Source organism: Neolamprologus brichardi, chromosome 7 (assembly GCF_056152115.1).
Source record: "Neolamprologus brichardi isolate AB-2024 chromosome 7, ASM5615211v1, whole genome shotgun sequence".
NCBI classification, from domain to species: domain Eukaryota; kingdom Metazoa; phylum Chordata; class Actinopteri; order Cichliformes; family Cichlidae; genus Neolamprologus; species Neolamprologus brichardi.
In genome coordinates this window covers 17,273,829-17,291,520 of record NC_142110.1, presented here as the reverse complement: position 1 = coordinate 17,291,520, position 17,692 = coordinate 17,273,829, and the positions used below count along the sequence as shown (strand labels likewise).

General features: G+C 40.4%; 1 protein-coding gene across 1 annotated transcript; it reads right to left on the bottom strand.

Annotated features, from left to right (window-relative positions):
* Positions 1-71: 71 nt before the first annotated feature.
* asb13b (ankyrin repeat and SOCS box containing 13b) lies at positions 72-5,919 on the bottom strand. Its single transcript, XM_087843230.1, has 6 exons — positions 5,705-5,919; positions 4,846-5,045; positions 4,573-4,723; positions 3,022-3,156; positions 1,398-1,589; positions 72-1,308 (listed from the first exon to the last, which is right to left on the bottom strand). Exons 1-6 carry the CDS (start codon positions 5,745-5,747, stop codon positions 1,160-1,162), a joined length of 870 nt encoding a protein of 289 aa, XP_087699356.1. The 5' UTR covers positions 5,748-5,919; the 3' UTR covers positions 72-1,159.
* Positions 5,920-17,692: the final 11,773 nt, after the last annotated feature.

Below are 17,692 nucleotides of genomic sequence, written 5' to 3'. Positions count from 1 at the left end.
GAAATGAAGTACCTTGTAAATCTAAAACAGTTTTGATTGAAGCTTGAAGTCCAATTAAAACAACAAACAAGTTATTTTTAAATTCATGTGGTAGTCATCTGGTATTTATTTACACAGATTTGATAGAGGTAGAACCATCTGTATTATGTACAAATTTACATTAAAAATAAATACTTACAGAATATATACAAATTCATATTCATATGCAGTCCTAGTAATCAAACCACATGTTGCCAAAACAGTTAATGTAGTATTACGGGATATTGCAGGGTTTTAGTTTTTTTTGGTTTTCAAACTTACATTCACACATACTTGGACAAGTATTTTCTTGTCATCTCAAACTCCACAAAGCAAACGGTGTTATATCAACACAAATTATTCCAAGAAATGTGAAATGATGAGTGGTGCTGCCAAAGCCTCTGAATACACACAGGTGCACTCCGATACTGATACCAATTCAGGACTTGGTATCAGTATGGGGGGGAGAGTACATGAAATCAAAACTACTAATAATGGATATTAAAAAGGTGGAACTTGGCCTGTTGCAACAAATACACACCGGGAGTGTGCCAGACAAGTCGGCACACACCACAGTTCTGAAAGGAGATCTAAAATATGGAAACCCCCTGTGTAAGGTTGACACTTGCTGTGCATGGCCTTAAAAGGCAAAAATTAATCTTTCGGTCTTCGCACAGAGCAGCAAATTCCTCGCCTAAATTGTGCACAACCTACCAAGGAACAAAGCCCTAAACACTAGAAGGTGCTGAGATTTTTCTCGGTATTGGGTGGAGCAAATTAGAGGAAAAGGGCATTAAAAAAACAAAAACATTTGACCTAACATTCATTTGATGCAGAGGCTAAAGTTTGCCAACTACGTCAAACATCAAGGCTAAATACTGCAGGGTTTTCTTTCCGTTTGTCAGAATAATTTGTTGCTGTAGCTATGACCTTTAAAGAAAAAAAAAAAAATCACATTTTCAGTTTGCTTAGACAAAAAGTCATCATATTTAACTGAAAAAAATTAAATTAAATAAAAATCTATACACCCATCTAGTTTGGGAAATGTTAAGACATCTGTGTGGTATCACTATCAGCTCAAACATCCTGTCACATGATTTTCAGAAGAAAGGGCCACAGGAACAGCCGTTGCAACCAGCGATTAAATTTCAATGACTGGAGCCGGAATGTAAGACAGGAAGCTTATGATACGATTAGGCAAGTCCAGCCTAGAAACAACTTTATGCGCTCTTGTGCCGAGAATCCTCCTCACTGCCACCCTGCTGATCTGCTGTAAACTCAGGGGGTTATCTAAGACAGAAAAAGCCATCTCAAGTTATGCGTCACTAGTGTTCTTGATGGACTAAAATAAACAGGATGTACTCTAGGTGGATACTCACTCTCAAAGAACTCGAGGCAGAGATACGATGGGGATCCCAGAGTGGTGTAGTGGATAGGTTTCTTGTTCAGGTTATCCGTGGCGTACACATTCCCCCCAAACTCCACAAGCAACTTAATCAAATCTGTGTTTTTTGCCTTGGCTGCGTGATGAAGAGCTGTCTCGTGGAGCTTGGCAGCATTCACGTTTGCCCCTTTCAAAAAAAAAAAAACAAACTTCTAAGAGTGAGGAAAGTGCTGCTGATGCCCAAGGTTGTGTTTTTAATAGAAATTATAAACATCATAATCACTTTATACAGCAAGAAATATATTTGACACCAAATATTACAGTAAAAAAAAAAATATATATATATATACATATATCCTGGTAATGGCTGCAGTGGGGTATGCTTGTAGCTGCTACTACTGACAGACGTTGGAACAGTGAAACTGTGGATGGATCCACTGATACAATTATTAGTGGAGGATACTGAAAGACGAGGTCCACGCTCAAAGTCTAAAGTGCTACGCATAACAACGAAGAGAAGTCAACTTCCTGTGTTTAGATGTTTAGATGACGTGTCCTGTTTGTGGTTAAGCTGTGAAGGTAAAACTTGACTGTACAGAAAATTATTTTTCGTCTTATTCAGAAAAAGTTTAAAAATGCCGGTACCCTGCATGCCATGCCATTTTAAGTTTTAGACTGAGAGTTACATACATCCATTAACATGTTATATGTACAAGAGATTTTATTATGGAACAAGCTATGATATCAGGGTTAAAATAATGCTGTCATTACTAAGTAATGCAGCATGTTTTGTTTCTGCTCTAAAAACAGCTTATTAGTCTTTTTTTTTTTTAAAGAAGCACAGATAAGACAGGATATCACACTAAATTATCTCTAATCCATGATGACTGAATAGTACATCATAACTGTAAATTTCATCAGCCGTGGTGCGCAGAGGAAACGCCAGAGATCTTTTTCAGTGATTTGAATTCGTTTAATCTTAATATCGACAAGATATGCAGTCACACGAACCTTGTCATGGACAGGCAGCCAGTCAGCTCATTTTTACAGAGAGGCAACTATACTAAAGTAAAAAAACATCAAGAGCAAACAAAGTAGCTGTGTGAGCTAAACATCTGATGGTAATTTATTGCATTGATAAATCCATCAAGTTCAAAACAATCTCCAACAACACTGGCTGAAATGCAAACCCAAACCATGACACAGCCTCCACCGTGTTTTACAGATGGCTAAGTACAAAGAGGTGCTCTGTTGTAGAACGACAGATTACTGCTAAAGCTACAAAACCTTAAAAAGAACTGGAAAAATGTCAAGAAATAAAGTTGGATTCAATAATCTATAGTCATTATAGATTTTGTGAATCCAATTTATTACATTCATCAGGGAAACAAAAAAAGATATACCATAAAATAAAGTACAAATTACAAAATTGAGACCCTCCTACTATATGAGCACACAGGTCTGATTGATGAATCTTCCACTAATGTGATGCTATTCTCAAAGAATTCAGGTTCACAGGTTAAGTTAGCATGGCAATATAACCTGGTAATAAGTGAACCACCCTGAAATTGCCCTGATAAGCTCAAATCCTGCTTTGTGGTACAGGCCTCTGGACTCACCTGCGTTGAGGAGAGTTTTGGCGCAGTCATAATGTTGCCTGGCACAGGCTACATGGAGCGGTGTCCCATAGTGGCAGTCATGGGCCTCCATGTGAGCTCCTTGATCGATCATGAGCTGGACACAATCTGAATTCCCTGATATTTACAAAAAAAACAAACACAGAAAATAACTAATTCCAGTTGTATAAACCTAAAAAGTTCTGCAGTTGAGCAAATGTTGGCGATGCAGGTAGGTACATTTGGGATTTTAGCAGCAATAATTATTAGTATCAGAAGAAATAGTCCTTTTCGGTATCCCTCTCAATGCATTTGTAACCATGTGTGACGCCATTAAGAGAATCACAGCTGGACTTTAAGAACTTATCCTCTAGCTTGAAAATCCTTTATAAATATTAAGCTGAAAATAGTTGTGAAACTCAAGGTGACACAGTCTGTAAGCGGTTTGTTCTGCATCCTTCCATCTTTCTACAGAGAACCTGAAGGTCGGCACAAAGACTTTTTTCCCCAGGACTGCTCTCCAAATAATTTTGTCCTACATGTTCCAGTCATTCTGATCCATATGAACTATATACCTTTAACAGGTGAAGCTGTGCATGCATACAGTTGTCTTTTTGACTTGGGCTGTGTGGTGTGCTATCTGAAGCTTTGGTGATTCTATGACAGATGGACTGGGAAATTCCACAAGAACAAAAAAATAAATAAACAAACATCTGTGTCACTTTTGTAGTCATTATTGTAAAGCGAGTATGTCACAAACCAAGCACCAAGCCCCAGGGCCTGGATGCAGTTTCAGTCACATTGACATTTACGTCATTGCAAAGCTGCACCCACAATCACCGTCTGTCTTAACACTGGTCAGCGAGAGTCGGCGAACCTGCTCGTCTAGTTTTTTGTTTTTTGTTTTAAATACAATGGAGAGGATTTGTGCAGGTGGAGCTACAGCTTTAAGTACACCGATTCCCATTGTATTCACCACCGGAGCCATAAAGGTCTCTGTTACAATACAACAGCACTGTTTCTCCACTAGAGAGACCATCTTGCCAAAAGGGTTGGTTCATCTGCCTTCACACCCAATTTGAATTCGAGTTACATCCCGTTCCTAATCCATAGGGTTTAATATAATGTCAGCCCACCTAAGGTTTAGGTGTTTATGGGAACTTTTGACCATTCCTCCAGAAGTGCATTTGTGAGAGACACATAAAGCCTGGCTCACAGTCTCCACTCGAATTCTTCCCAAATGCCTTTTATCATGTTAAGGTCAGGACTCTGTACAGACCAGTCAAGTTCTTCCACATCAAACTGGCTCATTCATGTCTTTATGGACCTTGGTTTGCGCACTGGTGCGCAGTCATGTCGCAACGGGTAGGGCCGACCCCCAACTGGGGTCGAAAACCATTGCATGAAGCTCTCTACACCATGTTCTTGAGCTAATCTGAAGGACACATGAAATTTGGAGGTCTATAGCGATTGACTCTGCAGAAAGTTGCTGACCTCTGCGGACTATGCGCTTAAATTATGATTATGCACAATGTTGTGTTGGAAAACACACACCTCCCATGCAGGCTTCATGAAGAGGTGAGAAGGTGAACAGTGGAGGATTTACAGTTGCTCCATACTCCAGCAGCAGCTTGACGCAATCCAGACTGCCAGCTGCACAAGCATCACACAGCGGCGTGCTACCATCGATGTTACGAGCGTCCACCTGAAGGACAGGGCCGTAATGACAGCACACATGCACCATGTTGAGCTACCACCTAAGCCACCAACTGTGCTTGATTCTCTAGTGACGTGCCGAAGTCAGGTAGCACCACAAAACCTCCTCACCTGTGCGCCAGCATCCAGCAGCAGTCTAACACACTGGGCCTGTCCCTGTATACAGGCCTCGTGCAGGGGGGTGATGGAGTCCACAGCCACTATGTTAACTGCGGCACCTCCCTCGATCAGCTGCTGCAACTGGAAGGCCCTGCCTTGTGCAGCAGCCTCGTGCACTGCTGACCGGTCTGTCCAGAATCCAAGGCCGTGTGCTGCAAAGATGTGAAACCAAACAAAACCTAAGAGCATCTATTCACAGTCAAGGGAGGGGGGGTATGAGCGTTTATACTACTTCTTTCTAAAAGAAAAGCCAGAGTGTTTCTTCTCCTCATAAAACATGCAGCTCTTAATCCCATGTCAAGACAACTTTGTATAGAGTTACCCATATAAATAACATAAAGTGATGACAAATGCGCAGGAAAGGAGGAGAGGTTTGGGAACATGACAAAGTGGGAGAAAGTAGTTTCTCACAACAACCTAAACACAAATGACACTAGTGCTCTGCACGTGTGCAGCAGGGCCCAACCCACCTGAATAGCACATGTATTTGTCTTACATGGTGTGAGGTGTGCGTTATAATGGATCCACTGCTGAACCAGTTGCACAACAGGCAGTTCAATGCCTGCTGGTTTCAGCAACGAGCTTAAAGCGCGACGTCATGCTCTTAGATGAACGTCAACCAGTTTAAGATACCATGCTGGCTTAAGGCTAGCCTTAATCAGCATCGTCAAAGAAAGATGAAAGGCAGTCTCCACGAAATGAAAAGCTAATAAATCTAGGATCTGCTGGCATCATCGGGATAATAACCGGCAGACTCCTTATTGAAACGGCTGTCTTGGTTACTGTTAGTCACCAACTCTAAGCTACTTACCGATTTCTCCATACAAGGACGGTCTGGCCCGTGTGATCTCCATTTCATGTTCCTGTTTTTGTCTCTGTCAGCAACGAAGATTTAGCCGAGAATGGTTTTCATTTTGAAGCAAAGCAACAAAAATCGAAAGGACTGCATTACTACGAGTACTACCACACACACCGTGCAACCCTGTGCAGAGTCTAAGCAGCTGAGGTTTAGCCTAAATAAACAACGCCGGGGAATTCTGGGATATGTAGGCGAAGAGTTACGATTATAACAGATAGATGAAAATAATAAAGGACACACACACATTTATATATGTATATATAAATATAAATATATATTGTAGATGTTGTGGTTCTTTAGTAATGCAGAATAATAGGACATATGTATTTATTTGTGTAGCACATTTTTAAAATCCATTATGTGGATTCAAAGCATAGACTGTATATAAAAGACGGACAGAGCAATGGGTTTTGGACCTATTTTGAAGCCTTGGTGTTTTTCATTTTTGGAAGCAGAAGTTGCTATTTGTGATGCAACATGGAAAAGTCCACCAAAGATGTACACCAAATCCCAGTGTGGTGATAGAAAGTGTATTCTGGTTTTTGCCAAAAAACAAAGAACCCGTAAATATTTAAAATGTTGGTCTATATTCTGTCAAACGTATCTTATGAGATACTTAGGAGTCTTATGAGTCATTTTGAGCCAGAAAGAACATTCCTGACACATTGTAGAAGCTGCAATCAGTTTTTTGATTGTAGCTTTTGACTGACTATAATGTAGAACACAGAGAACAAAAAACCTATAATTCCTTTACCTTCTTTTTTTTATACAACTCCGTCACACCTCCTGTTGACTACTGCCGATAAGCAAAGATTTAAAACAAAACAAAACATGGAAACATTGGAAATCACGTTTTGGCACAACACCGGCTGAGCACAAAAGCAATAATGCAATCAGGAACAGCCAGACTTTCCCATATTTCAGATGTTTGTCATCTTAGTGTCACTGTCTGCAAATATCTCTCCACACACTGTATCCCAAAAAATGCAATTTATTGAACTGTGTCTAATGCACAAATTGTTAATATACAGTGTACTGTTCTGCCTCGGTTCCTCATCCAGGAAACTTTTGGCTAACACTGTGTCTAATCAGGGGTTTCTTAAAAGTAAGAAACAGTTTACAAATATGAGACTAATATCTGTTTACATCATAACATGACACCTGTCAATCCATTATCCTGTTGGATGACTTATAAAAATGTGTAAATTGTTTTTTGTACTGAAGTGCAAACATGTTTTGTAATCCTTTACAAATTGGTGTATTAACATAGCATGAATTGCATCACTTCTGGAGTCAACCTCAGTTTTTCACTCTTCCATGTTAGCTTCCTTTTTCAGTTTCTCTACTTTATCTAATACATAGGTGTCAAACTCAAATTTGGCCCGCAGCCTAATTACATTTGGCCCGCGAAGCCATACCAAATTATTATTAGAGCTGGCCTACTGGTATTATACAGCTAATATATATATATTGTTTAGTATTAAGCTTTACTTGTTCCATATTCAGTTTTTCAGCAAAACTTGTTTGAGTCCATAAGAAGAGATTCATTCTTAAATCTGGAGGAAGATTTTTTTTTTCAATAAATATTAAGGTTAGCCCACGACCTTGTTCCAGTTTTGAATTTTGGCCCACTGTGTATTTGAGTTTGACACCCCTGATCTAATGACTTTAACCAGCAAATAAAAAAGGTTTACATCGCTGTCAATAATGTCGCATGTAAAGAACTGTTTTTTATTCATTTGTTTATGGCATGTGCCCGTTTAGAGCTAGCTTGGCAAGCTTTAGCTAGCATGACACATTAACTCATGATGTCACTTAAGTGCTATTTTATATTTCAATTGCAACTCCTAGGTTAGATAAGGTTAAGTAAACAGGTTAACTGTGGGATGGATTTCATGATCCATGGTAACAGTGGTTATTGGTGAGTTCATTCTGGTAGCTATTTGTATGGCCACAGGACTGACCATTAGCCACCCAATTACCACTTCCCCTCAATGGAAAGGGAAAAGTCATTTAACCAATGTTTTTAGATTTTAGTTTTTTTGTTTGTTTGTTTTTCTGGAGACACCCTCTTGAAGCATTAAAAATTAAACTTCCTCTTTCAGCTTTCATCTCTCTCGATCCTATCGTATCCCCAGCATCGTCGTCTGTCACACCAACCTTCTGCGTGTCCTCGTTTGCTGTAGTCTTCCTCTTTTTGTCATGCCTAGAAACTCCATATTTGACTGCTGGGTTGAGCACTAACAACTAAGCACTGCAAATCTTTTACACAGGAGGTTGTAGTCAAGGTGCAACATGTAAGATTTTTGGCCTTAAGCATTCAAGGTTAAACAAAAATTATCAACAAAATTTGAAGAAATAAAAGATCTGACTCCAAGTGAACTGTGTTGGAAAGATTTTTGCTGAAGTGAGCACGCTTGCTAGCTTCTCATATTTGCACTTTATATCTAACGGCAGAGCTTCTATTGTAATATAAATGGAAATTACAAATTAGCTATCAGTGTTTGTGTTTACCATTGCCAGACAATGCTACATCAGTGCAATCATTCACCAACCATCATGAATGATGATGTGACGGAGAAGCAACGTTATATCAGCTTGCAATGACAAGGCCTCCACTTCTTGTCTTCTTTAAGACCATGAGCACACACACACATTGTGGTAGTGTATGTTTGTCAGTGCTTGTTGTTCCTTAAACAAGCAAACCATAAGCATCAATCAGCAACCACACAGCAGTGTGTTTTGAAGCCGTTTATCAGACATGTACACTTCTCACCATCGTGTGGGTCTTCTTCAGAACACTTGTCACCTCCTCTCAGGCTTAATGGATCACATTTGCCAAATGCCTGCGAGATTCTGCTTATTTCATGTCTGTTTTTAGATGCATGTCATTATCCTGTTTGTGCAACCATGTCCTGTGATTATGACACTGCATGTCTTTCTTCAGAACGAGCTGATACACTTCTGATATCACTCTTCTTTTCTTCATCTCCATGCTGTGCATTTATTTTTACTTTATTATTTTCTGTGAGCAAAAACAGAATTTCACTTATCAAAAGATTCTCATTTTGTTTCATCTATCCAAACAATTTTCTTCTAGAAGCATTGTTATTTGTCAATATATATTTAATATCTTTTGACTTTGTTACGGTCTGTTTTTCCAAAGTTATGGTTTCCGAGGCTTCTTCTATAGAAGCCACTTACCTTTACAGAGTGCTGTAATCAGACATCAGTGCATCTTGATCTTGGAGGTCAGCTTTTATACTGTGTTTCAAGCATTTCTTTATTTGTCATTCCACAATTAGCTTAGCTAAACAAGGTACAAGTGACAGTCATAACAAAGGCATAGCCTCTCCAATTGTGTCATTCTCCTATCCACTCGCAGGCTGGGTTCATCATGAAGCTTCTGTTTGTTCCTTGTAGCCATGTAGATTCCGTCATGGCTACTTACCTGGAAAAACGTGCATAGATGCTTTTCTGCACATCACTAGCCATAACTCTGCATTTGCTGGCCGTTTTCAAGCCATTTGTCATGTCTAAGAAGACAAGCAGAACACAAAAAATAAATCAACACAAGAAAGGAAGTCAATATGACTGTTTATTTCCTGTAGAACTCTTGAATCACAAATGTTGCAACGTGGGGGAAGATTATTCTTAAAGATTTTCTTTTTAAACATTTAAACATTTGCAGTCAACAGTAGCTTGACTTGAAACTCTAAGCCCAAGATCAAGAATCACCAAAAATTCACATTTTCAATATGGGAAAATGAGGTACAGAGACCATAACTGTGCTTGTATCAGGCTGTAAAGATGTATTTCTGTAGTAATGTTAGCACTACAGTAGAGATTCTGTAAGTATGAGAAGCTAGCAAGCTAGTGGTCAAAAAGAACTGTAGCTTTGGCCATTTTAACATTAGCTTCATATTTTAGCCTTGGAAGTTTCCATCTGGTTAATACAGCTTCTCTGCTTTTTATATTCAATATCTAACAATGAAGCTTTTGCAACATCTGCCTACTTCTAGGGTCTAATGTAATACTATGTAGGTTGTCATATGACACGGTGGTAAATAAAATAGAGGGCTAGGCAACCAAAGTCTTGAATGCCCACTAGCAATGAAGCCTCTGTGACAAAGTGATGCATGGCAACCAAATTGCTTTCTGTGTAAAAACCCATTAACACACTTATTTTATAGTCTGGTTATTATATTGGCTAGCAGCTCAGAACAGTCTTTGATTATATGTTGATCATAGGCAGTATAAAAGACGTAGCTACTCCTGCAGCTGCAAACTGGTTAGTGAAGTCTTATTTTGAAGCCTTGTGATGAGCATTTTTGCCATTTTGTTGTTTTGAAACCCTATGTTATGAAGAGGGGCAGATCAGACTGAAATTGCATTGGCTAATGACTTGTCAATCACAAATCATTAGCTCATGACAATATGTTGGACAATATACTTTCTAGCACTTCGAATGGCAAAATTATTCATGTTTTATACAGTACAACCCAAAATGAGTGAGTAACATAACCATGGTTGCCATTAGTTTTTCATGTACTACAAATATTTGGGGGAAAAAACCCTGCGAAAACTACTAGTCCAGTGATAGTAAAACCTGGAAAAGTTTAACGAAAACCAGAAATGTAAAAGGTTCACCTTCAGAGTGAAAGCTGTGCCTCAGTGCTGCCACCAGTTTGTTTCAAAAGGCACAACTGGTTTGCAACGTGTCCATAGACACGTCTGTTACTCCCATGCAAACTGGGACAACAGCAATATGCTAACAAGGAGGATTTCTTCCAGCCAGTTGGGAAATACTCATTCTTCCCTCATGAGTGGGTGCTGCCAGAAAGTCACAGATAGAGTGGGTGAAATGTTGTCGCAACAGCGGAGGTGAGATTGATTTCGAAAGTTGGACTTGCTGGAGCGCTTGTGATACTGTGAGCGCTGGAGGGTGTTTTGTTGGTAAGGGAGGTGGCAAAAAAGCTGGCAAAATTGGTTGGAGCAATGCCAAAAATTCAAACCTGGTTGGCAGTCCACCCTTGGCGGCGGTTGAGCACGACTGTTCCGTGAGTGGGTCAGCTGTGGGCAGCTGGGAAGACTATGTTGATTTTGATGAAGAGGAGGAAATGCCTCTGGAGCAAGTGCAAGGTGAGCAGAGGAGCAAAAAGCGTAAAAGAGGTGGGAGCAGTAGTGGTAGGGATGATTCTTTAGAAGCTAGAGAGAGAACAAGAATGTTTGTTGTTCTGAGATTCAATGAAAGAACACAAGTCCATATTAAAAAACTGAGTCCGTTCGTGTTGACAGCTGAACTTAACAGTAAAGTGGGAGACATAGTTTCTGCTAAGGTACTCTCAGATGGAAATCTTCTTGTGTAATGTGTGAATGAAGAGCAGCTCAACAAGGCTTTGAACTTAAAACAATTGGGGAAGTTTAAAGTAGAAAATGCTGGGCAAGTGGATGCAAGGGGGTAATTTCTGGGGTGCCCATTAGTGTGAAAATGTATGATCTGAAAAGCAAAATCAAAGGAGGAAATGTGATTTCTGTGGTCAGAATGAAAGCAACAAAAGAAGGATTTAAGGTAGATAGTGAAAGTATCCTGATACACTTTGAAGAAGGAAATCTGTGAAGGAAAGTGGTTTTGGGCTTCATTAGTTATCCAGTACGAGCCTATGTTCCAAAACCTCTGAGGTGCTTTAACTGTCAAAGGTTTGGACACCTAGCGAAAAACTGTAAGGAAAAGAGGAGATGTGCTCGGTGTGGTGGAGATCAGGAATATGGGAAATGTGGAGATGGAGTTCAACCAAAGTGTTGTAGTTGTGGTGGGAGTCACAGTGTTGCGTATGCTGGATGTGAGAGAATGAAACAAGAAAATCATATTCAAAAAGTGAGGATGGAGAAGAAGATCTCCTATGCTGAAGCAGTGAGGGTGATGAGAGTGAGTGAGCAGGTCAACGTCAACCCAGGACAGGGTGCATCTCGGGATCAAAGAGTTACCCGGATCAACACGAATAGTATGGTTATTGATAAGATGGCATTGGTTACATTCATTGCAGGAGTGATAAACACCACAGCTGATGTGAGATCTTAGCAGGAGAAAATTCAGCTCATTGTTAAGGCGGCAATTAACCACTTGGGGTTAGTAAGACTGACATGGGAAGAAGTGAGGGACAACCTCAATTATCAGTCAAGTCAGGAAACATGACGTTCTTTTACGTAATCGTGGTACTTATTCTTCAATGGAATGCAAGGAGTCTGTTGGTCAATGGCGAAGAGTTGAAGCATTTCATCAAACTACTTGATGTTAAACCAGATGTCATTTGTGTACAGGAATCTTGGCTTAAATCTTCTTTGGATTTTGTGTTGTATGGTTAAAAGATAATAAGAAATGACAGGGACCGTGGTGGAGGGGGAGGGTGTGCAATGTTTGTCAAACAAGACATTCCATATAGACTCCTGGGTAAAGGCAATGATTTGGAGTATATTGCTATTGAGGTTTGGGACAGGAATGAACCAAATGTTATTGTGAATTTCTACAATCCTTGCGCCAGATTGGAGCTGCCGCATCTTCGTTCAATTGAAGGAAGTGACTGTCGTAGAATTATTTGGTGTGGGGATTTCAATGCCCATAGCAGAGTGTGGGGAGGCACACACACAGATAAAAATGGTAAGGTAATTGAGGAATTGATGGATACATGCAATTTGGTGTGCCTGAATGATGGTAGGGGGACCAGATGTAATGTTGTTAATGGAACAGAGTCAGTTTTGGATTTAACTCTAGTCTCAACTGTCCTTGCAGGAATAAGTCAGTGGACCATCAGAACAGACACTACCATAGGCAGTGACCATTATCCTGTTTTCTGTGATGCTGGAGGGAAGATACTGGTATCTCTAAGAGAGGTGCATAAGAAGTGGAGTTTTCATAGGGCTGACTGGACAAAATTCCAAAAATTATGTGAGGAAACGATTGACAAGGTTGCTGAGTCTGGTAGTGTTGATCAAATGAATAATCAGTTTATTGAAGTACTTATGGTAGCCGCCAAGGCCTCAATCCTGACCAGTAAAGGCAAGGAAAGTAGGACTTTGGTGCCATGGTGGACAGAGGAATGTCGAATTGCTGTAAAGGAAAGAAACAAGGCGTTTAAATTTCTCCAAAGAACCCTTAACAAGCTCTGATTGCATACAGAAAAGCAGTGGCAGTGGTCAGAATAACAGTGAGACAAGCAAAGCGGAGCAGTTGGAGGTTGTTCTGTTCTAAAATAGGAAGAACCACTCCAGTGGGGGAGGTCTGGGGCATGGTCAGAAAAATGGGAGGTGACCGGCGGGAATGGGATTACCCAGTTCTATCTTCAGGCCAACAGAACTTTGTAACAGCTCAGGAAAAAGTGGAGGTTATGGTGAAAACTGCTGTGTTTGCTTAACACAGTTTGGATTAAGGGTGAGCTCCCAAGTACTTGGAAGGAGGCTGTTATTGTGCCAATAAGAAAACCCGGGAAGGATCTATCTAAACCAGATAGCTACAGACCAATCGCTCTTACATCAAATGTGTGCAAGTTAATGGAACGTATGATAATGGCAAGACTATCCTTTGAGCTGGAAAGAAAAGGGGCTTTAGCCAATTACCAAAGTGGTTTCAGGACAGCTCGGAACACAACTGATGCTAGACTTGAGAATGTTTTTAGGAATGCGCAGGCCAATAAAGAGTCTGTTTTGGCAGTGTTTTTGACATAGAAAAGGCATATGATATGTTGTGGAGGGATGGGCTTTTAATTAAGTTGCATAAGTTGGGTATTGGTGGCAGGACATTCAATTGGATCCAAGCATTTTTATCTGGTAGGAAGATCCAAGTGCGAATTTGGTCTACAATTTCTAGTCAGTGCACGGTTGAAAATGGAACGCCACGGGGCAGTGCGATTAGTCCCCTGCTTTTTGTTATAATCAATGATCAATGATGTTTTTTCTGATGTTCCTGAGGGAATTGGGAGGTCTTTGTTAGCTGATGATGGTGTGTTATGGAAAAAAGGAAGAAATATTGAGCACCTAGTGGGCAAGGTTCAGGAGGCTGTAAATATGGTGGTTGAGTGGGGATTTGACTGGGGATTCAGGTTTTCAGTGGAAAAAACAAAAATGATGTTCTTTACCAAAAGAAAAGTGAGTGAGACTTTGATATTGAAACTGTATGACGAAGTAATTGGGAAAGTGAGCTCTTTTAAGTACTTAGGTGTTGTGTTTGATTCAAGACTGACATGGAGGGAGCATATTGACCAGATTGAAACCAAATGCAAAAAAGTTATTAATGTTATGAAGTGTGTAGCTGGGAGGGGTTGGGGAGCGAGCTCTTCTGCTTTGAAAAGACTTTACCAGGCATTAATTAGATCGGTCTTCGATTATGGGTGTGTGGCATATGGTTCAGCAGCTCCTTCTGTGTTGAGACGTTTGGATGTTCTGCAATCGGAAGCCCTTAGAGTGTGCTGTGGAGCTTTTAAAACATCTCCAGTCAGTGCCCTACAGGTGGAGATGGGAGAAATGCCCCTAGATCTTAGGAGGAAGCAAGTGTCTGTGAATTACTGAGTTCATCTTGGTGGTCATGGTGACGCACATGCCACAAAGGAGGTACTTTTGGAATGCTGGGAGTATGGAAGAAGTCAGAAGGATCCTTTTGGAAAAGTGGGGAATCAGTGGGCTACGGAGTGTCAAGTGTATGAACTTAAAATATGTCCTGCAGTAGTGTTCCCTGTGGTTCCTCCATGGTTATTGGAGACCCATCCTGTGGACTGGTACTTGCTAGATCTGAAGAGAAAATTGAAAGGAAGAGTCGATCTTGTTTCAGCATTACATTTTCACAGCTTGAATGAATACCCTGAGTGCATTCATGTGTTTATGGATGGTGCTAAAAGTCCAGATACTGGGAGTACAGGGTTTGGAATAGCAGTTCCGTCAAAAAATATTGAAATAAACAGACACACTTCGGATGGACTGGCAGTGTACACGGTTGAAATGGTAGCAATTTTGGTAGCATTGAAATGGGTAGAGTGTTCAAAAATCAGGCAGGTGGTAGTATGTTCTGACTCGGCAGCTGTTCTTTCAAGTCTACAATCATTTTGTTCGAAGACAAAGCAGGGTATGCTGTATACTATTCTGGAGACTATAAGCAGAATAAGGTGTTGTGGTGGCAATATTCACTTTCTTTGGGTGCCAGCTCATGTAGGAATCAGTGGAAATGAAAAGGTGGATAGGTTGGCAAAAGGAGCATTGACTAAAAATAGGACTGAGATGGAAATTAAAAGCAGCAGATCTGAAGCAAAAGGTATTGTTTGGAGGCAGGTTGTTCAGGAGTGGCAGAAGCGGTGGGATTCAGGGAGTAAGGGCAGGCAATTGTATCATCTTAAGAAGGAGGTGGCAGGGTGTAGGTTGTATAGGGGGTAATAGGAGAGAAGAGTGTGGTCATTACCAGGCTTAGACTGGGACATTGTGCATTAAATAAAACACTACAGATGATAGGAGAACATGAGACAGGGCTTTGTGGAGTGTGCCAGGAGGAGGAGGAGATGGTAGAGCATGTAATATTGCGGTGCAAGGGTTATGATGTGGAGAGGAAAGTTCTGCAGAATAGATTGAAGGAGCGGGGAATTGGGGAATTTAATCTGAAGAGTGTGTTGGAGGGTAGTAGGGCACAGGTGAGGGAACTGGTGGGGTTTCTGAAGGATATAGGTGTTTATGAAAAAGTGTGGGGTCTTTTTTTGGGCGGGTTGTATTGTTTTTTGGATACAGATTGTAAGCTCACTGTCTGACCATACTCCGGAACAGTACGAGGCGGTAATGCTCCTTTACGTTTTTTGCCAACCGCCGTTAAACACAAAGAAGAAGAAGAAGTCACAGATAGGCCTCTAGGCCTGTGGCTGTGTCCCAATTCAGGGTCTGCACACTTGAAGTACGCGCACTACGCGTACTACGTACAGTGCGTACTATAAGTACGAGAAGTGTGGAAGTGATAGGCTTGTGAAATAGGACGGTCTAGCCTTCGTCGCGCTGTTTAGGTTGCCTAGCAACCATGATACTAACCGCGAGAAACGTCTCATACAGCATTGTGTGACATAAATGAAGGAGAAAAATGTTTTTTTGGTCATTCATTTTTGTTCTGACATCACTTTGATTAGTTGAGTATCTGAGACCGAGACCACGGGACTAAAACATGATTGTTGGGCTTCATTTCTGTACTGAACAGTCATTTCAAGATTAGTTAGTAAATAACAATTAGCTAATGTTGTTCATGAGACTAAAATCATCTCACTGTGGTAATGTAAATATAATATGGCCAATATTATAGTATTGTCAGATTATTATGATATATGTATGTATGTATATATATATATATATATATATATATATATACACATACATACATATATATATATACATACACATATATATACACTACACACACACACACACATATATACATATACATATACATATATATATATATATATATATATATATAGAGAGAGAGAGAGAGAGAGAGAGAGAGAGGAATGCACAAACTTCACTAATGTCACATAACTTTGCTGTTGGCCACATGTCGGCAATGTTTTAATGTTCTTTGTTATTAAACATTCGCACATAAATAACTGACATCGTATTCAGTACTTACTTTTGACAGTTCACTCTTGGCCGCTCCCTTCTGTCGTATTTTGCGGCAAAATTATCCACACCCACACCCACCGCTGCCCCATGAATTGTGGGATATATGGGACCACGAAGCGTGCACCGGACCACGCTTGATATTTGGGAAAATCGACGGCGCATTTGGAGTATGCATTTGAAGTACACTTCGAATTGGGACAGCCGTCGTCGCGTGGCGGTGACGTAATCACACTTAAAATGCGTACTTCAAGCGTGCAGACCCTGAATTGGGACACAGCCTGTGTGCATATTTACTTGATTGGCGTCGCATCCACTGTCACAAGCCACAACTTCTGTCAGTGCTGCATATCTTAATTTTTCCAACCTGGCATGTTGTGTTGTTGCAACCAAAGGTTGGCTGAAGACACAGCTGTAAAGCCGTATCAGTGTTTAACGCTGTTTTTTTAAATTCTATATCAGAACAGAAGCTCAGAGATTTACAGATTATACAGAGGGAGATGTTGCAATGGTCAGATGTGAGAAGTCAGAATTTCTGAGTTCCCAATCAAAATTTGAACCTGACGTTAACAATCCAACATGGTAGCATGGGCCATAAACAGTAGCAAAACTGTAAAACCAGGCTGTATCCATGGATAGGTGCAGTAGTGTTTTTAAGTAAAAAGTAAGTATTATGCCGTATTTATTGTGATATCTGGAAAAATAAATACTGTTTTTTCTCGCTTTTTCTGGAATATGCTAACTTGGGATTGACGCCATGCCCGAGTTCCGACATCTAAGATCCAAGTTATGTGGAATGCAACATAAGTCTTTTTGGAACCACAGCTATCACCCCAGGTGGCCATTAAAAAGAATGCAGGTTCGAAGCACGTCTGCACTGGCTTCACTCTTCAAAATAGGAAGCTGTGTCTTTGTCCAGTATGCAGAAAGGCTATTTCGAGATAAAGGAACATATCAAATATTTGTTTTTGTTCAGCTCACAGTGTGAACTTGCACTGCACATGCTCTTAGCATAATGAGAGGAACAAACAGATGTGCAAAGGAACTAGGCTGTCATGTGTCTCAAAGGGTGAACTATGGACTTAGAGCAATGTCCCACTCCATGTAAAAATAAAAAAATCACAATGAAGTAGGTACTCAAACCAGGTTACTAGTTAGGTTCTGTAACCTTTGATAGCGATATAGGCGAAGCTGCCCACCATAACATAGCAGTCTAGATATACAGAGAAAACCTTTTAAATAGACTCATGCAGAACACGACCCCCCCGTTTTGTTTTGTTTTTTTACTAAACAGGCAGCTACACATTT